Source organism: Lycium ferocissimum, chromosome 6 (genome assembly GCF_029784015.1).
Source record: "Lycium ferocissimum isolate CSIRO_LF1 chromosome 6, AGI_CSIRO_Lferr_CH_V1, whole genome shotgun sequence".
Taxonomy (NCBI): domain Eukaryota; kingdom Viridiplantae; phylum Streptophyta; class Magnoliopsida; order Solanales; family Solanaceae; genus Lycium; species Lycium ferocissimum.
The window spans coordinates 64,341,278-64,366,552 of record NC_081347.1 but is presented as its reverse complement, the minus strand read 5'-3'; the positions used below and the strand labels follow the sequence as shown (position 1 = coordinate 64,366,552).

Genomic DNA, 25,275 nt, shown 5'->3' with positions numbered 1-25,275 from the left:
CTCTACCATATTTTACATTACTTGAATATTTTAGTGTATTTGACAAAAGACTAAGCTTTGTCGATGATATCAGGCATTAAGTGTTTTATGGGACACACTTTTAGCTAAGGCATTACTAAAAGTTTCCCTTAAAAAGTTAAAAAAATATATATATATATAATTCAAATGAAACACATTTTATAGTTGAACATGCAAACAAATAAACAAACATTAAATGTTTAAGAAACAAAATTAGACCGAAGGGCGGTACTTTTGAGTTGTGTTTAAGTAAAAAGGTAATATTCTCAGTCAAAGTTAAGTTTTTAGTTATTTTTAAGTAAAAGTAGTTTGGAAAACTCGGGGCTTAAACATGAAAGACAATTAGTGTTCATTCACCCTTTAGCGTCGCGAAGGAAAAATTGGAGGCCTAGAAGGGCAAAACAACAATTTTAAAACTAATCTCAATAATTAGAAAATAATATTTGAAAAAAGGAAGATGGATACTAAAAAATCTTCCCTCGTTAATCAAATGGAAAATGCTTTTGCATATTACATGTTAAGCTACCGAAGATAACGTAATTTAGCAATCTCAATCAAGAGTTGGCAAAATACATAAATAATAACATAGGTTAAGATTAACCTCTTTGTCATCTTCACTATTTGAACAACAAAACTATGATTGCAAATATTATGCACTACCCTCAATTTCTCCATGACTAGTCCAAACATAATGTCGTCCATAAAACCCTTACTACAAAGATCGGCCCTAACATCCTCGGTGTTTTAACCACTTTATACAATTGCAATCTGCACAAGGACACCTAATTGTCCCATCCTTTTGACAAAATAAATTTGCACGATTAATAAACCCCTCAACGCCTTGCTTAAATTCATCCCTCAACCCCGTCGATTAGGTAACACCCTATCATACATCCATCCGCGATGTTCATTGTCCATCTATATATACAAATAACAAATCCATATGAATAGTTTAAGATGCAGAGAGTAATTCTACATCTAGTACACACTGACTTTAGTGATGTAGTAAATAAACCAAATTCGATATACAATTTCATGCATACTTAATATTTAAAAGATTACATGATGAAGAGTTGACATCGTTTTCAAAATAGATGATCATTCCATTTCAAAATAAATAGTGTTTTAGGCTTTTCATTTTGTTTAAAAATAAGTTGTTCTTTAGAATTTCAAAGAGGAAATTGATCTTATTCTTCCAAATTAAAAACAAGGGGCTTGGGGGAAGATCTCATAGAAAAGCTTCTAAATACGATTACACAAACAACAAATGCTTCAATCAAAACTAGTCCGATAAATAATATGAATCCTAGCTATCCTTTTCCCTCTATTTGGACCTTCTAGAAAGAAAACTAAACCCTATGGCAATTTAAAGCTAAGCCAAAAAAAAAAAAAAAAAAAAAAAAAAAAAAAAACAGCAAATCTGAAAATACTCTCACAAAAAAACCCCAAATCAGAATTCATTTAGCATAAGCCTAAAATGTTTGAAAATTATATCTTTGCACATAAAAAAGAAATTTAAGCAACATATGAAATCAAGATATTTCCTATTAAAATCTAGAAAGATGACAAATTTTAAGTGAGAATACTTCAAATTCCTTCAAAATAATTGCGGTAATTAATGACTTCAAATAATAAACCTTACCTCTTCAAGAATATAGAAAAAACCGTAACTTTGTCTCCACTTTGAAATTGCAAAGTCAATTTTTTTGCTTTGTGTTCAGTGTTGCTTCCAATTCCACAAATTGGGTATCTTACGCCTGTATTCTCAAACTAATTCATGTCTCTTAGCTTTCCTCTGTTCGTGATTGAAGTGGCGCCATTGAGAATTTTTTGTGATTGAAGTGGCGCCGTTGAGAAGAGAGCAGCACAAATGATTCTACGTAGTCCTCATTCTCTGTAGTCCTGTGAATGAATTTTGCCTCCGAATGTTTGTTTGGGGAAATGGAATGATTAGGTTAAAAGTGCTCTATTTTTCTTTTAGCTAAAATAAATGGCGCCTAAGTTCTCGCTGTTGTTTTTTTCCCCCAACTTTTTCGAGTTCTAGCGCCTAAGTTTCTTTTATTCTAGCTTTAGTTTTTTAATTTTTTTTTTAACACAAATAGGGATGGGTAATGGAATGTATATACTCTCTCTCCGTTTATTTATGTGAACCATTTGATTTTATATGAAATTTTAAAAAATAGAGAAAGCTTTTAAACTTGTGATGTTAAATGAGTCACATATATTTTATGTGGCTATAAATCATTGCATAAAGGTAAATTGTTTCTAATTATACAACGAGATCATTCTTTTTAGCATGGACTAATAAAAAAATAAGTTCATATAAATTGAAACGGAGGGGGTATTAAACTATTTATAATCTTTGAGATAATAAGTAAATAAAAATATTAAATTTAGATAATAACCATCAAATTTTGTAGAAAACTTGCAAAACAATTTACTTTAAACAAATTGATAACTCAAATTAGCCTATTTTAGATCGAATCACCGAGTTGAATAAAATTTTAACTTAACAAAAGATATATTATATATTTGTGAAGACAAAATTGAGATTGTTTTAATAAAAGATGAATTTATTATAAAAGAGTGAAAATAAAATTTTGTTTGGGAATGTCAAACCAAATTATCTCCAAACAAATCAAGAATGACTAAACTTATACAATTTTTTTCATAATATTGTTTTCTCAAAATAACTAAGGCCTCATTTGTTTATATGAAAATTAAGACGTCAAAATCTAAACGCATATCTTAATATTTAAGATATGCATTAAGAATATATATGTACCAATCTAAATACACATATGAATACTAAGATATTGTGTTAAGGTCGAATACTACATTATTAAGAGTTAAGACGGTTTGCTTTACAATATCGAATGTGTAAAATATGTCTTTATTTTAAAAAAAATTAGTATGAAATTTAATACAATACAAAATGAATCTAATATGTTATCAATAAAATATTTTTTAAAATATTATATGAAGAAATTTGGTGTGGTGGCAATACTAGAGGTGGTCTTGTAGGTGTCAATGAAGATGGTGTCGGCTAATGGTGGTATTGTAGGTAGTAGCTAGTGGTAATGAATCTTGGTAGTAGTTGGTGGTGGTGATTGATAGTGATAGCTAATAATAATGTTGGTAAATGACGACGGTGATTGACGATACATAGTGGTGAAGGATGACGGTGATAGACGATATATAGTGGTATTGATTGTGGTGATTGCGGGTAGTCATGAACGATGGTGTGTTGTAAAAATGGTGGTTGGTGGTGATGATTGTAAATAGTGACTAGTGGCATTGTACGTTGATTATAGTAATTGATAATGGCGGTGGTTGTGAGTAGTGACGATTAATAATGGTGGCGGTGACAATAATTGATAATGATGGGAGATGTCGTAATGGTAGCGATAATTAAATAGAGGAAACGATGAGCTGCCATCTTTGTATAATTTTTTTAATCGACATTTTAATGATATTAAGACTTTGTTACGGATCTTTAATAATCATTCGGACACATTAAGTAGTTGTAACATAATAGATTAATATCACAAATACAATTTCACGTACTGTAATTATTGACGTATAGGCTAATCAATCAATGATATTTCTTAAAAATACCACTCATGCACTATAGACTACTTAGTGTAATTATCGATTTATAAGTTAATCAATCAGTATTACTTAAGAATACCACTAATATACTTCTACTTACTAGAATTATTATATAATAGACTTATCAATCACTAACATTACTAAACAATACTTCTAATACAACACACTTTAACCATTGTCAATTTATAAGCTAAACAATCATTAACTTTTATTAAGGATGCCACTAAGAACACTTCTATTTATACTATCACTTTTTAAACTTATCACTTATAACATTCTTTAGAGTGCTATCACTATACACTTTTACTCGGTAAAATAAATAAGTGGTACTAGTTAATTTTCTTATGATAAGTCTAGAAATGTAATATAGCGAAAAAAAAAAAAAAAAAACTTTAAACAATTGCCGAGGGACTTACCAATTGACACCATCGCTATTTTTATTTAAAAAATATAAAATAATTATTTATTAAATAATCAATTTTACATATTTAATTTACCAAGAGACATCCCTCGGTAATTTCAAAAAGAAAACTCAAAATAATTATATCTACTCTATCGAGAGACTCCCTCGGTACATTTTATTTAATTTTCATTTATTTTTTATTAACATACGATGGTGTCCCTCGGTACGGAAAAAAAAGAAATTCAAAATATTTATATTTATATTACCGAGGTCTCTCTCGGAAATTTTAATTGTTTTTATTATGTACCGATAGAGTCCTCGGTATAGTCAAATAAATGTTGACTTTAAAAAAGTCAAATAATTTACCGAGTCATCCCTCGGTATCTTTAAAAAATAATTAAAAATTAAAATATTTGACTTTTCCGAGGGACGCGGTGGCAAAGTAACTCGGAATAGTGACATCAAATTTGTCCCTCGGTAACCCGTGTAGGTAAATAGCTTGTTTTTAGTAGTGTCTTCTAGCTTTTCCGGTAAAGATATTGTAATAAACCAATTTTTTTAATAAGGGTTTAATTGGTAATTTTAGCTAAAAGGAATTTAAAAAAAAAAAAGAAATTCGTAATTAGTATTTAAAAAAAAAATAGAAAATAAGGAATTTAGTGGGCCAAGCCCCAAAAGGAAAAGAAAAAAAAACAATTTAAAAAGGAAGGGTTTCCAATTTGAAAGAAAAGAGAAGAATGTTTTTAAAAAGGAAAAGCAAGCCAAAAACGAGAGGCAAAAAAAAAACGAGAAGCAAAAGGAAAAAAAAAAAAGCGAGTAGAAGAAAGGGAGAAAAAGAGAGGAAGGGAGAGGAGAAAAATAAAGATTTTCACCCAAACTCATCAAGGTAATGACTCTAAACTTTTATTTAAGTTTGTTACATAATTATTAGGTGAATCTTTATGGTGAAAACATGGGAATATTTTGAGGAATGGAGAAAGTTTAGCTCTAGGGTTCTCAATCAAAATCATTGATTTGAAAGGGCAAATAGTGTCGGATTTTAGACTTCTATATATCGTTGGAATCCTCTCGTTAAGGCCTTCCCGAAAACATATGTCTTGTCGGGTTTTGAACACATTGACTAGAGAGCATTTTCGTCCTTTAAAACTTGACTTTAACCGTTTAAGCCTCTAAAAATATAGAAGTGGTTTACCCTAAGGGTTTTGACCATTCTAAATTTTTTGTGTAGTTTGAGGCAATACGGAGACTCGAGAACGCAGTTTTGATTTATTGGAAAGTGTGCTTGAATTGTGAATTTGAGGTAAGTGAGACTTTAAGCTTTGGGTACTTGCTTTTCAAAATCCGTTTTAAAAATATATTTTCTCTGCCTGGTCCATGTGTTGGGGCGAACGTGTGCGCGAGAATCGGTGGTCCTTCGGCCAACCGCATATACTTTATTTTCAAATAATCCAAAACTCTCTTTATAAATTATTTTGTGATGTGATATAGCTGTGAGCCATGATATTGGGGCATTGTGTATGCTTCCCTTAGCATTGTGTATGCTTCTTGATTATATTGGGGCATTGTGTATGCTTCCTTTGCATTGTGTATGCTTCTTGATGATATTGGGGCATTGTGTATGCCTCCCTTAGCATTGTGTATGCTTCCTGACATATTTGGCATATTGTGTATGTTGCCGTGGATTCATAGTGTTGACTAATTCTTTAACTATCACTTATGACGGTTCGTAGTGTAAATTGTGTTGAGATATATAATATATTTGATAAACAGTGGTTTGGACCTTGGTTGCTATTATATAATGATATATTCATGTGCGTAATATTTTTGTACTTGTTGTGTGTTTGTATTTTCTAACACTTGTTCCGGGGGTATTTGAAGTGGCGGGTCAAGGATCTTCTTGGGTTATATTTATGTATAACTCACTCCTTACTGCATGTCCATGCGGATCTTGTCGTTGAGAACGAAATTTTGGTAATTGAAGACTTCGTGAGTGGATTGCATTCTTGAGGTGAGCCACCGCATTGTTCGTGGAGGCGACCATTTCGGCTTTATCTAGTTTATTTCTAGTTATTTCTTTTATTTTGGGTTTACATGCCGACACTCAAACTCATGTAACTCTGTTAGATGCTCCATGGTCTTAGCGTGGGATGTGGGCTAGAGATTCTTTTTATCTTAGCGTTGATTGATTTTCATAAATCGATTATGGATTTGGTTGGCGACTATTTCGCATTTTTATCATTAATAACGTTGTTGGACCTGCACTTATTTTCTTTTAGTGCTTTTATAAATGATTAAGAGTATGATATATGGTTACTTTGGCGGGTAGTGTTCTTGCTGGGTGCCAATCACGTCTAGCGGGTATTTTGGGACGTGACAAAGTTGGTATCAGAGCCTAGGCTTTAAGTCCCGGGTCATGGAGCAGTGTTTAGTAGAGTCTTGTTCATGGGTATGTAGGCGCCCATACTTATGACCTTGAGGCTACTGGACATCTAGGAAGTTTTCCCTTCTTTCATTCCTTGTTCGTGCGTGAGTTGAATCAAGTTTAACCTTGTAATATTTATTTCGCAGATGGCTAAGAAACGCGCATCTTCATCTGCTAAACGTGGTCTTTGGACAGAGTGCTACCCGCGGTGGTAGACAAGCTAGTGCTCATCAGACTAGAGCTCAGACTAGGACTCAAGCCACTTCTCGGCTTTGAAGTTGTGAATGGGGGTCGGCCCGAGTTGCGTCGGAAGCGAAGTGCGGGGAACAAGTGGTTCAGAACACTCCACCGGCACCAGCTGCTGCCCCTACTATTGCTATGCCCGCAGATGTGGTGACCAGATTATTGAATGTGTTGGAGGCATTGGCGCCTAATCATGGTGGAATTCCAGGTCCTCAGGCTACTTCACAAGCACAAGCTCAAGTTCGGTTGAATGTTGCGGCTAATCGGACACCTCGGTTGGCCCCTCGACGGGTTGTCCGGACGCGAGGTAATCTAAGGAGTTTAAGAATTTCATGGATCTTAAGCCACCAGAGTTTGATGCTTCACCAACTTCTATTGAACCTCAGAAGTTCATTGATCGTTGTGAAAAGATATTGACTACGTTGGGGGTGAAGGAGGCTCGTGGTGTGGAATTTGCCACTTTCTTATTCTCGGGTGCGAGTCTTGGTGATTTCGATTCAGAGAGGTAGACAAGCAGGGTTACCACCTATTACTTGGTCAGAATTTTTAGCACTGTTTAAGGACAGGTTTATTCCATTAAGCAAGCAAGATGACATGAGACGTCGGTTTAATAATTTGCGGCAGGGAACTATGACCGTTACAGAATATGAGGCCAAGTTTATAGATTTATCCAGGTATGTACCTTATTTGGTAGAGGATCCGAGAGAGAAGGTGAGACGATTTGTGGATGGACTTGAGCATCGCTATCGTGGTCCTGTGGTACGAGATGTGCGATATGGTACCTATTCAGATGTAGTTGACTTTGCTCCGTTACGAGTCTATCTAGAGATGGACAAAGTTGAGCGTGAAAGCAAAAAGTCACGTAACACGAGTGGGTTTAGTGGTGCTCCATACGGGGGCAAGAGTGGTTTTTATCGTGGGCGGTCCGGATCTACTCGGTCGGAATCGGTGGTGCGGTCTTCTAGTGGTTATTCGGCTAGACGGGGCCGGCGGATGCGGAGGAAGGGTAATAGCTCATATCGGTCGAGGTTATCATCCGAGGTGTTCTAAGCGTGGTAGAAATCACGGTGGTCGTTGCTTTGGGGCGGATGGGGCTTGTTTTACTTGTGGTGAAAAGGGGCATATTGCTAAATTTTGTCCTAAAGGAAATTTCGGTGCTAGTCGAGCTACTTACACGGCCCGCGGGAAACTACTACGGCTATACGGGGGTCGGATTCGGCCCTAGGACCGCTCCCGGGGTGCTCGTGGACGGGGACGACGGGGGTGCACGGGTTGCTCGGGGAGGGGAGGACCGCGAAGATTCTTTGCTATGACCGGACGGGATGTCGAGGCATCTAATGCGGTAGTCACAGGTATTATTACAATTGGTTCTCATGGTGGATATGCTCTTATTGATCCCGGTTCTACGTATTCGTATGTATCTCCTTCTTTTGCTATATTCTTAGAACGGGGAGTTGAGTCTATTAATGTGCCATATGTAGTAGAAACCCCAGTGGGGGAGAGTATATTAGTGGATAGAGTTTATAGAGATTGTGTGATATCTGTTCAGGGCAGGGACACCGTAGTTGATCTATGTGTGTTACCGATGTCCGCTTTCGATGTGATTATGGGCATGGATTGGTTGGCATCATGTTATGCATCGGTTGATTGCTATGCTAAGCTTATACGTTTTAATTTTCCTGGAGAACCTTTAGTGTGGAAAGGCATGACTCCTGTGACTCAAGGAAAAATAATATCTTATGTAAAGGCACGCCGAATGATTAACCATGGGTGTTTGGGTTTTATTGCCACCGTTCATGATACTCGAGCGGAGAATGTTACTATTGATAGTGTCCCTGTTGTTCGCGAATTTGCGGATGTTTTTCCTGAAGATTTACCCGGCCTACCCCCGATGAGAGAAATCGAGTTCAGCATTGATTTAGTTCCAGGGACTCAACCTATCTCTATTCCTCCATATCGTATGGCTCCAGTGAGTTGAGAGAAGGCGAAGGCTCAACTCCAAGAGCTACTTGATAAGGGGTTCATTAGGCCTAGTGTATCGCCTTGGGGTGCACTGTGTTATTTGTGAAGAAGAAAGATGGCACGATGAGAATGTGCATTGACTACGAGCAACTGAACAAGGCGACTATCAAGAATAAGTATCCATTGCCTCGTATTGATGATTTGTTTGATCAGCTACAGGGTGCTACTCATTTTTCCAAAATCGACTTGAGATCAGGTTATCATCGGTGAGAATCAAAATCGACGACATCTCAAAGATACTTTTCGGACAAGATATGGGCACTTCGAATTTTTGGTGATGTCATTCGGGCTGACTAATGCCCCCGCAACATTTATGGACCTCATGAACAGGGTATTCAAGCCATACTTAGACCATTTTGTGATTGTGTTCATTGATGATATTTTGGTCTACTCTCGGAGTGGTGCATGGACAACACTTGAGAATTGTGCTACAGACACTTAAGGAACAAAAGCTTTATGCCAAGTTCTCAAAATGTGAGTTTTGGTTGAGCACGATTTCCTTTTTAGGACACGTGGTGTCCCGAGATGGGATTTAAGTTGATCCAAAGAAAATTGAAGCAGTTCGAGATTGGCCTCAACCCACTACTCCCACAGAGATACGCAGTTTTATGGGACTAACTAGATATTACAGAAGATTTGTGGAGGGTTTCTCGAAGATAGCTGCTCCATTGACACGTTTAACTCAAAAAGGTGTGGTATTCCAACGGTCAGATGGATGTTCAGAAAGCTTTCAGAAATTAAAGACTGCATTGACTACGGCTCCGATTTTGACCTTACCTACTGATGAGGGCGGTTTCACCATTTATTGTGATGCATCTCGAGTCGGGTTGGGTTGTGTCTTGATGCAGAATGGTAAAGTGGTAGCTTATGCGTCTCGACCGCTAAAGAAACATGAGAAGAATTATCCAACTCATGACTTAGATTTGGCCGCAATAGTATTTGCACTCAAGATCTGGCGTCACTATCTTTATGGTGAGCCGAGTGAAATCTATACTGATCACAAGAGTTTGCAATACATATTCAAGCAAAGAGATTTGAATTTGAGACAGCGACGGTGGTTAGAGTTACTTAAAGATTATGATCTTACTATTTTGTATCATCCTTGTAAGGCGAATGTGGTGGCGAACGCCTTGAGTAGAAAGTCATGGGCTTGGCCGATTTACTGCGAAGAACGACCTATGGCTAAGGATATTCGGGCATTAGCCAACCGCGGAGTTCGGATTGATCATACGGTACGGGGATGGGTTACTTGCGATTATGGTGGCACAATCGTCCTTAGTGGGGCAAGTCAAGGCTTGCCAATATGAAGATCCCGTCTTGCTAGGCTGCGAGATCGAGTGCAAAATGGGGGCGTTAAGTCATTCTCTATTGATGGCGAAGGTGTGTTACGTTGTCATGGTAGACTGTGTATTCCTATGGTGGGTGATGTGAAGCAACTAATTCTTGAAGAGGCTCATAGCTCGCGATACTCCATCCACCCAGGTGCTACGAAGATGTACCAAGACTTGCGTGGATTATATTGGTGGAAAGGTATGAAGGCTGATATTTTGAAACATGTGACAAGTTGCTTAAATTGTCAGCAGGTCAAATATGAACATCAAAAACCCGGCGGAGTAATGCAAAACTTGATTATCCCAGAGTGGAAGTGGGAAAGGATTACGATGGATTTGGTAGTTGGTTTACCGAATACTTTCAAGAAACATGACTCAATGCGGGTGATTGTGGATAGACTCACCAAATCGCTCATTTTATACCGATTTGGGTTACTCATACCGCGAAGCGGTTAGCAAATATTTTCCTCCGTGAGATAGTACGACTTCATGGTGTGCCTATTTCTATAATATACGATCGAGGTGCACAATTCTTGTTGAGTTTTGGAAGTCTTTTCGAAGTCGTTGGGTTCGCGGAGTCGAGTTGAGTACGACTTTTCATCCCAAGGCGATGGACGATCGAGCGAGTTATTCAGATTTTAGAGGACATGCTTAGAGCTTGCGCGATTGATTTTGGTGGCCATTGGGACGATCGGTTGCCTTTAGCGCGAGTTTGCTTATAATAACGGACTACCAATCGAGTATACGGATGGTGCGTTTTGAGGCTCTTTATGGTCGTAGGTGTCGTTCACCAGTTGGATGGTTCGAACCGGGCGAAGCACAACTATTAGGTCCAGATTTGGTTCAGCAAGCCTTGGAAAAAGTTGCATTGATACGAAAACGGCTTCGGACGGACACAAAACGGACAAAAGTCCTATGCGAGATAAGAAAGTACGTGATGTGGAGTTCACGAAGGGGGAAAAAGTCTTTCTAAAAGTATCCCCTATGAAAGGAGTTATGAGATTCGGTCGGAAAGGTAAGTTGAGTCCTAGATACATTGGTCCTTATGAGATTTTGGATTGAATTGGGTTGGTGGCATATAGACTTGCTTAACCTCCGAGATTGTCTGTTGTTCATCCTGTATTTCACGTGTCTATGCTAAGACGATATGTTAGTAATGATAGCCATAAGATTCAGCCAGAGGATGTGGAGCTCGATGAAAATTTGACTTATGAGGAGGGTCCGATATCTATTCTTGATAGGCAAGTGCGACAATTGATGTCAAAGAAGGTAGCTTCAGTCAAAGTGTTGTGGCGTAATCATCCAACCGAGGAGGCTACTTGGGAATCTGAGGCGGATATGCGAGATAAATATCCTCATTTATTTGACGAGACATGTATGATCTAGATCCGTTCGAGGACGAACGTTATTTTAAGTGGTGGAGAATGTAATAACCCAATTTTTTTAATAAGGGTTTAATTGGTAATTTTAGCTAAAAGGAATTTAAAAAAAAAAAAAGAAATTCGTAATTAGTATTAAAAAAAATAAATAGAAAATAAGGAATTTAGTGGGCCAAGCCCAAAAAGGAAAAGAAAAAAAAACAATTTAAAAAGGAAGGGTTTCCAATTTGAAAGAAAAGAGAAGAATGTTTTTAAAAAGGAAAAGCAAGCCACTGTAACAGAGGCAAAAAAACGCAGAAGCAAAAAGGAAAAAAAAAACGCAGTAGAAGAAAGGGAGAAAAAGAGAGGAAGGGAGAGGAGAAAAATAAAGATTTTCCACCCAACTCATCAAGGTAATGACTCTAAACTTTTATTTAAGTTTGTTACATAATTATTAGGTGAATCTTTATGGTGAAAACATGGGAATATTTTGAGGAATGGAGAAAGTTTAGCTCTAGGGTTCTCAATCAAAATCATTGATTTGAAAGTGCAAATAGTGTCGGATTTTAGACTTCTATATATCGTTGGAATCCTCTCGTTAAGGCCTTCCCGAAAACATATGTCTTGTCGGGTTTTGAACACATTGACCAGAGGGCGTTTTCGTCCTTTAAAATTTGACTTTAACCGTTTAAGCCTCTAAAAATATAGAAGTGGTTTACCCTAAGGGTTTTGACCATTCTAAATCTATTTTTGTGTAGTTTGAGAGAAAACGGAGACTCGAGAACGCAGTTTTGATTTATTGGAAAGTGTGCTTGAATTGTGAATTTGAGGTAAGTGAGACTTTAAGCTTTGGGTACTTGCTTTTCAAAACCCGTTTTAAAAATATGTTTTCTCTGCCTGGTCCATGTGTTGGGACGAGCGTGTGCTTGGCAGAATCGGTGGTCCTTAAGGCCAGCCGCATATACTTTATTTTCAAATAATCCAAAACTCTCTTTATAAATTATTTTGTGATGTGATATAGCTGTGAGCCATGATATTGGGGCATTGTGTATGCTTCCCTTAGCATTGTGTATGCTTCTTGATTATATTGGGGCATTGTGTATGCTTCCCTTAGCATTGTGTATGCTTCTTGATGATATTGGGGCATTGTGTATGCCTCCCTTAGCATTGTGTATGCTTCCTGACATATTTGGCACATTGTGTATGTTGCCGTGGATTCATAGTGTTGACTAATTCTTTAACTGTCACTTATGACGGTTCGTAGTGTAAATTGTGTTGAGATATATAATATATTTGATAAACAGTGGTTTGGACCTTGGTTGCTATTATATAATGATATATTCATGTGCATAATATTTTTGTACTTGTTGTGTGTTTGTATTTTCTAACACTTGTTCCAGGGGTATTTGAAGTGGCGGGTCAAGGATCTTACTGGGTTATATTTATGTATAACTCACTCCTTACCTGCATGTCCCGTAATCTTGTCGTTGAGAACGAGGCTGGTAATTGAAGACTTCGTGAGTGGATTCTGTTGCTGAGGTGAGCCACCGCATTGTTCGTGGAGGCAGCCATTTCAGCTTTATCTAGTTTATTTCTAGTTATTTCTTTTATTTTGGGTTTACATGCCCGACACTCAAACTCATGTAACTCTGTTAGATGCTTCATGGTCTTAGCGTGGGATGTGGGCTAGAGATTCTTTTTATCTTAGCGTTGATTGGTTTTCATAAATCGATTATGGATTTGGTTGGCGACTATTTCGCATTTTTATCATTAATAACGTTGTTGGACCTGCACTTATTTTCTTTTAGTGCTTTTATAAATGATTAAGAGTATGATATATGGTTCGCCTGGCGGGTGGTGTTTGCTGGGTGCCAATCACGTCTAGCGGGTATTTTGGGACGTAACAGATATCTCCTCTATCGGCATCTCTCAACACCCATAGGAACTTCTGTTTGCTTTGTTCTAATCCCACCGCGAGCTCCTTGATTTCTCTATCAGAGAATGAAGTTGTTGTTCCAAAAGATATATAAATAACTGATCTCGGAGGTTGTTTGTTCAGCCACTCCAAGCATATATTGTTCCTATTTGAGATATGATCGAGTTTAGTAGGTAGAATTGGTCCAAATGCCCATTTTTTCTTGTTCTGATTAATTTCTGCTTGTGCCAGCACATCAAGAAACTTGCCTTCAATTACTTTGCTTGTATTATGGATATCACCTGATCTAATATGTATATATGGATTCTGAGAAGTTGTGAAGTCCCTGACTTCATCTGGCATAACTCCTTCAGGGGAGTGTAGCTTTTTAAGCAATTCTTCTCCAAGTTGGTCAGACATCCCATAAAATAAGCATATGAAACAGTACAAAGTGAACACTGAAATGCAATTAAATATATAGGATTCCGCATTGGGCAAGGAAGAAACATCTTGAACATTGTAGGACATTAAAGAATCATGCACAACGACAACTCGTCCTGATTTTGAGGAGATACCGCGTAAGAAAGAAGCAATGGGCTCGCGAAGAAGCATAGAAGCATACCATGATGGCTGAAGATGTGACGGGAATTTGCTTAAGGAATTAATGTCAGGTGGAGATGAGGCAAATTCAGGAGTTGGGAGGTCATGAAAGTGGATTTTGGCTATGTCCAAAGGATTTAAGGCATTGGCTCGAATTCGGGCTTGACGATTATGCGTGGCTGAGCCAACATAGTAGACAGGAAGACCATAGGAGGAGATTAAACATGAAAGTTGGAGAAGTTGGTTAAGATGGCCTTGAGATGGAAATGAACCATGACTATAACTACTTCATGATCTTGTTTCAAGTTGTCCAGTTCACGGTTTGGTAAATTTTCATAGCTACACATGGAAGTAGAAAGATCGGAATTTCGTACTTCTGTCGGATCCTCCTTGTCTCCTGATTGAGCTTGTGACATGGAAGAAGCAGGGTTATATATTCAACCTTTTTGTATTTCTTCAACGTAACTACTTGGAAATTTTGATTAACATCCATAAAAAGTAGTTCTTGAAGTGTTTATAAATTGAACAATTAAAGCAAATTGAATTGAACTCGCCACTGCTTTTAACTTACTTGAATTATGTGTCAGTGTGCATTTATGTAAGAGGATAGGATAGCAAATTCAGACCTTTGAAAATGTATGGAGGTAAGCGAGGATATATTGTAACTACTACTAGTAAGTATTGTTTTCTGCAATGTGGATTAACACGGTGCTGTATTTGAGGTTTTAATGTTCTATAGATTAATCATTTCTTCATAAGCACACGAGATACAAAGTATCATTAAGACATCCTCTCCAAGTCCTCGCGGTCTAGTGATGCATGGGTCAAAACTCGGTGGATAATGAGCGTGTCCCTTTACTCTTGCTTAAATATCAATTTTTTGTCTACATCCTTACCTCACATGTCACTTATTATGCTCTTACCACTAGACCAAAGTCGTCGCTCTTACCACTAGACCAAAGTGGGCTGACATTTTCGTTGATTCTTGACCATAGCAATTACTTCTTTTAGCAACCATTTACTTTGAAGAAAGAGGCGCTTAAGTTGAAAACTAAAATGCGTTAAAAAAACGAGAAGCTTGTTAGGTGGCTGATGGCTTTCAACGGAGAAAGAAACTTTAAGATGGCCTTCAACGAAAAAAAGAAGAGAAGAAATACCTAATTATATTATACACTAGTTGCATGAGGCCCGGGCTTAACTCGAGATATATAAGTAATAATAATCTTAATTTGGAAAGTATAATTTGTATCATATTTTTTCTATGTAATTAGTATAATTCTGTGACATGTTAAATATGTATTGTTGGTAAGTCTTAATAGTTATTTAAGTTACTTAATCCCCTAATTAGATAATTTTTAAACACAAAATTATTTATGAGGAAAGAAGTTTGGCGGGAGAATTATCAAATATCACAGAGATACAAGTGACTGAACATTTTGTAACGTAACATGATCTAAATTATAGGAGTATAAATAATTACAACTTGGTGAAAATCATAAAACAGAAAAATAATGACATTTTTATGAATTTGTGAGTATATAAGTTCTTCACTTATATATAGAGACAAAGAGACAAATTTCGTGGTATTTATTAAGTTTTAATTTCACTCATGATATTTCATACTGTAAGAGTTTATGTTAGTTAAATATGGTGATTTAAGCTTAGTTTTAGACGAAACTAAGAAAAAAATTAAATTCATTAAATGAACCCCACAATCAATTTGGTTCTTCTCATATAGTTTATGCTCAAAAATATAATCCTCGGATAAAATTATAATTTATTGTACTTATTGTATAGTTTTTAAATATCTTAATTTTAATTAAAAATATTATGTTGATCTAAATTAATTTAACTTCAAGGTTTAACCAAATTAAGTCTCGAAAAATGAAAAGTGTCACGTAAATTGAAATAAAAAGAGAGTAATTAGTAAAATCTTATTATGCTCCAGTTAGAAACGAAAATGTGTCATAGTAACTTAAATTTTACCAAAATGTATAATGACAAAAAATGTAAAGAGTAATCTAATACTCCCTCAGGTTTATATTATACGGTTTTTTAGCTCAGACACACCCTTTAAAATGTTACTTACCCCTGGAGAGTCGGAAAAATTTTCACTAAATTATTCTTAATTAAATAGTACTAATTTAATATAATTTCTTATTTATATAAAAATTCATTTATCTAAATAAGGGTAAATTTGAAAGAAGAAAATAAAGCTATTAATATTTACTTAATTGTAAAAACTATTTGTATTGAACTAAATATAAAAGCTAAAAATACCCCTTTTGCACACTCCTTAAGAAATAATAAATGGAGTGCAAAATTTATCATGATACTCATATTAATTAGTTTATATTTTTATTGGATTTGGAAAATGATTTGGAATAAGTAATTAATGCTAAGTGTAAAACAAAAAAAAAACAAATTATTCAAAAAAATAAATTATTTTTCTCTTGATATGATAAAATGAACAAATAAAAATGAAATCTATTTTTAAAATAGTGAATAAATAAAAGTGAATGGAGTGAATATAATAATATAAATAGAAAGGAGTAAGGGCTTCAAAAAGATTCACAAAAATTTATAAGGGCCCACGTCAACACTCAAGAAAAGGAATTGAGCATTAAATATGGGATTAGCCAAGGAAAAGGAGTAGCACCCACTTGTAAGTGGCTTGTACCATCAACCAATCAAAATTCTTGATTTGCAATGTGAGGACCACAAAACGTGTGCATTCATAGTTATAAAAATATCAATAGATGCAATGCATTAATGAACTTGGAGTGCACGGCAGTCAAAGAAGTCAATGTCATTTCTCATCCAATTGAATAAATTTTAATAATAGTATATGACGTAATGAAATTCGACAAGTACGTGTGCATCTTGACAACAAGAGAAGTCTGACAGACTAAGCTCTTTATATTTGCATGTATATATAACCCCTTCCGATACAAATTTTATGTAAGGCCACCAGCAAAGTCTTCATCAATTTACTTTAGTTCAATTCCCGAGAGAATATAATTCTCAGAACCAGTTTTTTCTCCATGGATAACAGCAATGAGAATCTTCAGAACTTGACCAAACAACAAGAAAATGAAGTAGCTATAGTCATGGTTCCATTTCCAGCTCAAAGCCATCTCAATCAACTTCTTCAACTTGCCTGCATATTCTCCTCATCATATAATCTTACTGTCTACTATGTTGCCTCAGCTACTCATAATCTTCAAGCTCGGGTTCGAGCCAACGCCTTAAATCCAGCAGACATAGCCAAAATCCACTTCCATGATCTCCCAACACCTGATTTTGCCTCCCCTGCACCTGACCCCAACGCCTCGAGTAAATTCCCAGCTCAACTCCTGCCATCTTATAATGCTTCCATGCTTCTTCGCGAGCCCGTTGCTTTGTTCCTTAAAGACATTTCATCTAAATCAAGACGAGTTGTTGTCATTCATGATGTTTTAATGTCCTATAATGTTCAGGATGTTAGTTCCTTGTATAATGCTGAATCCTATATATTTAACTGTGTTTCTGTTTTCTTTATGTATTGTTGTTTCATATGCATACCTAAGGGAATACCTATTCCACTTGATGAAGATTTACTTAAAAAGTTACCTTCACTTGAAGCTGATGCACCAGAAGAGATCAACAAGTTAGTAACTTTTCAACTTCAGTATAAGGATATCAGAGCTGGTGATTTGTACAATTCAAATAAAGTACTTGAAGGTACTTCTCTTGATTTGATGGCACAATTTGCAAGTACACAAAACAAGAAGCAATGGGCAATCGGACCAATTCTACCTACAAAACTAGATCATGTATCAGATAAGAGAAACAAATGTTTGGATTGGCTTGACAACCAACCTCCGAGATCAGTTCTTTATGTATCTTTTGGCTCGTCGACTACATTTTCTGATGAAGAGATCAAGGAGCTCGCGATGGGACTAGAGCGAAGCAAACAGAAGTTCGTATGGGTGTTGAGAGATGCCGATAGAGGAGATATCTTTACTGGGAAAGCTAGAAGATTTGAGTTGCCAGAAGGGTTTGAAGAAAGAGTAAAGGGAGTCGGGTTAGTGGTAAGAGAATGGGCGCCACAACTAGAAATCTTGGCTCATTCGTCCACGGGTGGGTTTATGAGTCATTGTGGATGGAATTCTTGCATAGAAAGTATCAGTATGGGAGTGCCTATGGCTGCTTGGTCCATGCACTCTGAACAACCAATTAATGTTTTCTTTGTGACGGAAATCTTGAAAATAGGCCTGATTGTGAGGGAGTGGGAGAAACGCGAGGAGTTGGTAAGTGCATCTACCATTGAGAATGTTGTGAGGATTTTAATGGCATCAGAAGTAGGCGATGAGACTAGGAAAAGATCAGAAGAACTGGGTAAAGCAGTAAGGGAGTCCACAGAGAAAGGGGGTGCTTCTCAACTGGAGTTAGATTCTTTCATTGCCCATATCACAAGATAGACTCGTTTTTTTCACAATAATGTTGCACTGGTTCTTGCTTGTTTCTTCAGTCTTTTTTTTCCTTTTCAAGTTCTTTAGTTGTTCAGAATTTCTGTTATTGGTTCAGACAAGTTCATGCCCAAAATTTCTATTTCATCATATATGAGGTTCATTATAATTATGTAGACAAACTCTGGTAGTCAAAGAAAGGGTGCAATTCTGCAATATCTGAGATTCCTCAAGAATACTTTGTAAAAGTGATTAACAAGAACAATTAGTAACCTAATAAAACATTTCCCAAGAATATATTTTTGTATCAGATAATTTTGATCAGAAGTATATATGTGAAAAGAGATTTTGTAAATATCACAAGTCCAAAGCACATAGGCAAGATTTTTTTAATCATGTTCATTCCTAAGAAGTTCTAGAGGACAAGTATCAACTGTTTCATAATAAACCTTTCGACGGACATAGGAATCTATGGACGAAGTCTTCTGTCATAAAACAGCCTAATATAGGACATATGGATACAACCAGTTTAGCATATGCAAACAACTGAGAAATGCATTCAAAGATCATTCTCCCTATGAACCCAGTATTCAGCATAATTATAACCAAATTGGTTATCTGTTACGAGAGGAATACAAAGCAATCATCTCACTTACAGCCATAAAAAGTCAGATACTGAACATTCCAAGATCAAAGAAATATAAGATAGTATAAACTAGTCTGGGCCAAGAAGAAGATAAGTGACAGGTTAACTTAAATGAAAATGAAAAGTAACCAAAATACTTCAAAATTCTGGTGAAAAGAATGTCTATCTTGTGATATGCGCGATACAAGAATCCAACTCTATTCGAGAAGCACCCCCTTTCTCTGTGGAACACCTTACGGCTTCTCCCAATTCTTCTGCTCTTTTCCTAATCGTATCACCTTCTTCTGATGCCATCAATTTGCTCACGACATTCTCAATGGTGGATGCACTTACTAGCTCCTCGCGTTTCTCCCACTCTCTAACAAGCAGGCCTATTTTCAATATTTCAGTCACCAAGAAACCATTATTTGGTTGGTCAGAGTGCATAGGCCAAGCAGCTATTGGCACTCCCATGGTAATACTCTCTATGCAAGAATTCCATCCACAATGACTCATGAACCCTCCTGTGGACGAATGAGCCAAGATTTCTGGTTGTGGTGCCCATTCTCTTACAACTAAGCCTACATCTTTTACTCTTTCCTCAAACCCTTCTGGCAGATCAACTCTTCTAGCTTTGCCAGTAAAGATATCTCCTCTATCGGCATCTCTCAACACCCATATGAACTTCTGTTTGCTTTGATCTAATCCCATCGCGAGCTCCTGGATTTCTCTATCGGGAAAAGAAGTCATCGTTCCAAAAGATATATAAAGAACTGATCTCGAAGGTTGTTTGTTTAGCCACTCCAAACATATATTGTTCCTATGTGGGAGATGATCGAGTTTAGTAGGCAGAATTGGTCCAATTGCCCATTGTTTCTTGTTCTGATTAATTTCTGCTTGTGCCAGCAAATCAAGAAACTTGCCTTCAATTACTTTGCTTGTATTGTGGATATTACCTGATCTAATATCCATATATGGATTCTGAGAATTTGTAAAGTCCCTGACTTCATCTGACATAATTCCTTCAACGGAGGGTAGCTTTTTAAGCAATTCTTCTCCAAGTTGGACAGACATCCCATAAAATAAGCATATGAAATAGTTCAAAGTGAACGCTGAAATGCAATTAAATATATAGGATTCCGCGTTGGGCAAGGAAGAAACATCCTGAACATTGTAGGACATTAAAGAATCATGCACAACGACAACTCGTCTTGATTTTGAGGAGATATCGCGTATGAAAGAAGCAATGAGCTCACGAAGAAGCATAGAAGCATCCCATGATGGCTGAAGATGTGACGGGAATTTGCTTAAGGCATTAAAGTCAGGCGGTGGTGAGGCAAATTCAGGAGTTGGGAGGTCATGGAAATGGATTTTGGCTATGTCTGAAGGATTTAAGGCGTTGGCTCGAACCTTGGCTTGACGATTATGTGTGGCTGAGCCAACATAGTAGACAGGAAGACCATAGGAGGAGATTAAACATGAAAGTTGGAGAAGTTGGTTAAGATGGCCTTGAGCTGGAAATGGAACCATGACTAAAGCTACTTCATGATCTTGTTTCAAGTTGGCAAGTTCATGGTTTGGTAAATTCTCAAAGCTACACATGGAAGTAGAAAGATCGGAATTTCGTACTTTTGTTGGATCTTCCTTCTCTCCTGATTGAGCTTGTGCCACGGAAGAAGCAGGGTTATATATTCAAACTTTTTGTATTTCTTCAACCTAACGACTTGGAAATTTTGATTACCATCCACAGAAAGTAGTTCTTGAAGTGTTTATAAATTGAACAATTAAAGCAAATTCAATTGAACTCGCCACTGCTTTTGACTTACTTGAATCATGTGTCAGTGTGTATGTATGTAAGAGGATAGGATAGCAAATCCAGACCTTTGAAAATGTATGGAGGTAAGAGAGGATATATTGTAACTACTAATAGTAAGCATTATTTTTAAAATATTTAATCTTGGTTATGTACCTTCCACCTTGTCACAATACAAAAGGACCAATTACATGACAAAACTTTGGAGGTGAGGAAAGAAAAGTATGTGGTGCAGAAGTACTGTAGCCATGGTTTTGGATTCTTGCATAGTTCACATCAAAAGACTTGGATTGAGCCCAAAATCTGTTAAGAAACAAATATGTTGAAGACAGCCACAATATAGTTGAAACTATACCTATGCACTCTGAACCACCCATTACATGACTCTGACGCTTTTTCTCATAGAAAATTTTGTCCACATTTCTCAATTGTCAGCATATGTTAAATTTTTGAGATAAGGGTCAAAAACACACACCAACTATCACTTTTTTTTTAGTTTCATATCTAAACTATCAGAAGGTTAAGAAAACTACCTAAACTATTACTATCTAGTTCGCAAAACACACCTGAACTAAATATGTGAACTCACTCTCCAAAAGGCAAGTGAAGCTGAAATTTTCTCAAAAAAATTGTCCACATGGCATAAGTAATGCTATGGTGGCAATTACATGGAAATTAAAAAATAATATTTTTTTCTAAAAAAAAACTATATATTTTTTAAAAAAAATTACATTATTTATTTTTAAAAAATCAGCATTAAAAAAAAATATTTTAAAAAAAATATTTAAAAAAAAAATTGTAAAAAAAATATCAAAATTTAGAAAATCAGAAAAAAAATGATTTAAAAAATGGAAATGTTGATTTTTTTTAAAAAGTGAAAACTAAATAATCAGTTTTCTTATTTTTTTTAGGGAAAATACATTTTTTTAAAATAACTTTTCCATTTTTTAAACTATTTTTTTTTAATTTTCTATAATTTTTGATATTTTTTTACAAAAATTATTATTTTTCAGTTTGTTTTTAAAAACAAATACTCTCTCTGTTTCAATTTATGTGAACCTATTTCTTTTTAGTCCGTGCCAAAATGAATGACCTCTTTCCTAATTTGGAAACAAATTCACTTTATGAAATGATTTACAGCCACACAAATATTCAAGACTTATTTTGAACTACAAGTTTCAAAAGTCTTGACTCTTTCTTAAATATCGTGCCTAGTCAAATTGGTTCACATAAATTGAAACAGAGGGAGTAGTTTTTTTTTTAAAATTTCCATTTAGGTGCCATTGTGACATTATTTATCCACATGGACAACACTTGGCAACATTTTTATATAAAAAGGAGAGTGTAGGTCACATGCTATTCAAGAATAATTTGAGGTGTGTTTTACAAACTATATAGTGATAGTTTAGGTAGTTTTCTCAACCTTCTAATAGTTTAGGTATGAAACTAAAAAAAAAGTGATAATTGAAGTGTATTTTTGACCCTTATCTCTAAATTTTTCATTTTCTTTGTCCTACATGGGATTATTTTATGCTAAAAGATTTTGTTTATAGATCCTGTTCACTGTTTTGACTTTTTTATTTAGTTATGAACTCTTGAATGACTATGATTTTGATGTACCATCTACATGGAAAGGTTAGATAACAGTTCTGTTGTTCTCTACAACTCCATAAGACAAACATGGTTAAGACCGTTGTGCTTTGATGATATTTTCCAAAAGAAAAAGGCAATGGTTGTCTTTGTCTTATAGAGTACCTTAATTCATCACCTGTGTTTCTTGATTATAATTTTGTAGACAAATTCTGGGCATATGTCTAAGAAATTAAAGAAACGGGCATTGAACAGAGTCTTTTATTGTAGACGGTCCTATGTAGAGATAAAACCCATCATATGCTGAAAATAGATATGTAGAGTTTCAGATAGTGAATATTCCAAGATTGAAGTAATCTAAGCTACGAACTAGTTTTAGCCAAGAAACAGATAAATAACATGGTTAAAGAAATTGTGAAGTAACCAAAATACCTGAAAAGAGGAAAAAAGATGGAAAAAAACTAGAATCCTAACTACCACTAGCTGATTTTGTGCAGAAAAATATCTATCTTGTGATATGTGCTATGAAAGACTCCAACACCATTCGAGAAGCACCTTCTTTCTCTGTGGACCGCCTTACAGCGTCTCCTAGTTCTTCTGCTCTTTTCCTGATGACATCGCCTTCTTCTGATGCCATTAACTTCCTCACAACATTCTCAATATTGGATGCACTCACCAGTTCATCGCGTTTCTCCCACTCCCTCGCAATCAGGCCTATTTTCAATATTTCTGTCACCAAGAAACCGTTTTTTGGTTGGTCAAAGTGCATAGGCCAAGCAGCTATTGGAACCCCCATAGTAATGCTCTCTAAGCAAGAATTCCAGCCACAGTGACTCACGAACCCGCCTGTGGACAAATGAGCCAAGATTTCTGGTTGTGGTGCCCATTCTCTCACCACTAAGCCTATCCCTTTTAGTCTTTCCTCAAACCCTTCTGGCAACTCAAATCTTCTAGCTTCCCCGGTACAGATATCTTCTTCATCAGCATCTCTTAACACCCATATGAATCTTTGTTTGCTTAGCTCTAATCCCATTGCGAGCTCCTTGATTTGTTCATCCGAAAATGAACTTGTCGTTCCAAAAGATACATAAAGAACCGATCTTGGAGGTTGTTTGTTCATCCAATCCAAACAGTCGTTTTTTATATTATATGAGATGTGATCAGCTAGTTTAGTAGGGAGAATCGGTCCGATTGCCCATAGCTTCTTGTTTTCTGTGCTTGCCAGTTGTGTCACCAAGTCAAGAAAAGTAGTACCTTCAATCACCTTGCTTGTATTATAGATATCACCGGCCCTAATACCAATATGCTGATATTGAAAACTTACAACATTCAAGATTTCATCGGGGCAAGATCCTTACATCGGAGGGCAGCCTTTGAAGTAGTTCATCTTCAAGTGGGAGGGGCAACCCCGCTTCTATGCATTTGTTACAGCACTCACCAAACTAGGAAATCCCTTAAATATATAGGTTTCTGCGTTAGGAAAGGAAGAAACATCTTGAACATTAAAAGACATTAAAGGATCATGAATAACAACTACTCGTCTTGCTTTAGACGAAATATCTCTTAAAAGTGAAACAATGGGGTCGCACAGAAGCATAAAAATGTTCCTCATGAAGGTTGTGGTGGCGGGTGGAGGAGTGGAAAAATCAGGAGTTGGGAGGTCATGGAAGTGGATCTTGGCTACATCCGAAGGATTTAAGGTGTTGGCTCGAACCCGAGCTTGAAGATTATAAGTGGCTAGGCCAACAAGGTAGACAGGGAGAATAGACTGGCAAGTTAGAGAAGCTGGTTTAGATGGCCTTGAGCTGGAAATGGGACTATCACTACAGCTACTTCATCTTGTTTCAAGCTGCAACTTAGTTCACTGCTTGCAAGATTTTCACTGTTGATATCCATGGATTTGATGAGGATTCAGTTTTTCTTTAAGGTAATGAAGTGAAGTCCTACGAGATTTGAACCAAAGTAAACAGATCACTTTGAAATCTTGATTGCCATAGATAATTTTTTTTTTTTTTTTTAAAAGGGGTTTTTAAATACAAAAAGCTGTGTCAGATCTCAAGTTATGCTGACATATACTACTAATTTAAGTAGAGGTAATTCAAAGGTTCTTGATAGAAAGTTATCCAGCTGGTAAAAACTTTTCAGCAATGTTGGGATTATTTTTCTTGAGGTAGAAAAGTTCTCCACGGATTCAAGCCGTGGAAATAGCCTCTCGTAAAAATGCAAGGTGAGACAACGTACAATAAATCCATTGTAGTGACGACTTATGTTGTTCGGACTCTCCAAAAACACTACCACACCTGTGTTGGATCCTCCAAAAATGCATTACTTTTGGAGGATCCAAAACGCACCTAGCGGCAATTTTGAAGAGTCCGAGCAATGCACTAATGTAGTCCTGCCCTTCCTCAGATCGTGTGCATAGTGGACCGGAGCTCAGTGTATCAGGCCGCATATTTACAACATAGGCTCTTTATCGATGCATTAGCTACTTTGTTTTTGTAACAAAAAAGGAAAAATTAAGAAAAAAAATTCTAATAATGTCAATTAATCAGATAAACAAATATTTGACTCTTCATAAATATTCATAACTTAACAGAGCTCATAAGTCCAGGCATGTGATCAAATGGGACTAATTAATTTCCAAGCCATGTACCTGCATATCCCAGCAAAATATATATTTTATTACATTAACAGAGTTTTAAGAATGGTCGTTAAAATGATCTCAGAAGACGAAATGAAAATGATGTTATTGAAAATAATCTGTATAAGTTTAAATAAAGTTTCAACAGAATCTGTAAAACACTTAGTAAAAACAGATTACACAGTATGAAATACTTAAAAGCGAGAAACAACGTAAACCGAAAAATGAACG

At 36.2% G+C, this 25,275-nt stretch overlaps 1 protein-coding gene and 2 pseudogenes across 1 annotated transcript; 1 reads left to right on the top strand and 2 right to left on the bottom strand.

Annotated features, from left to right (window-relative positions):
* The window catches only part of LOC132061533 (uncharacterized), a 29,939-nt pseudogene extending 15,366 nt beyond the window's left edge, over positions 1 to 14,573 (bottom strand).
* Positions 14,574 to 16,851: 2,278 nt separating this feature from the next.
* LOC132060032 (zeatin O-xylosyltransferase-like) lies at positions 16,852 to 18,525 on the top strand. The gene has a single exon (XM_059452891.1). The coding sequence runs from the start codon at positions 16,969 to 16,971 to the stop codon at positions 18,385 to 18,387; it is 1,419 nt and encodes a 472-aa protein (XP_059308874.1). The 5' UTR covers positions 16,852 to 16,968; the 3' UTR covers positions 18,388 to 18,525.
* Positions 18,526 to 18,912: 387 nt separating this feature from the next.
* LOC132060037 (uncharacterized) lies at positions 18,913 to 24,427 on the bottom strand (annotated as a pseudogene).
* Positions 24,428 to 25,275: the final 848 nt, after the last annotated feature.

Excerpts from the sequence above, each read along its gene's own strand:
- LOC132060032 (XM_059452891.1), top strand. The coding sequence starts at position 16,969 with ATGGATAACAGCAATGAGAATCTTCAGAACTTGACCAAACAACAAGAA.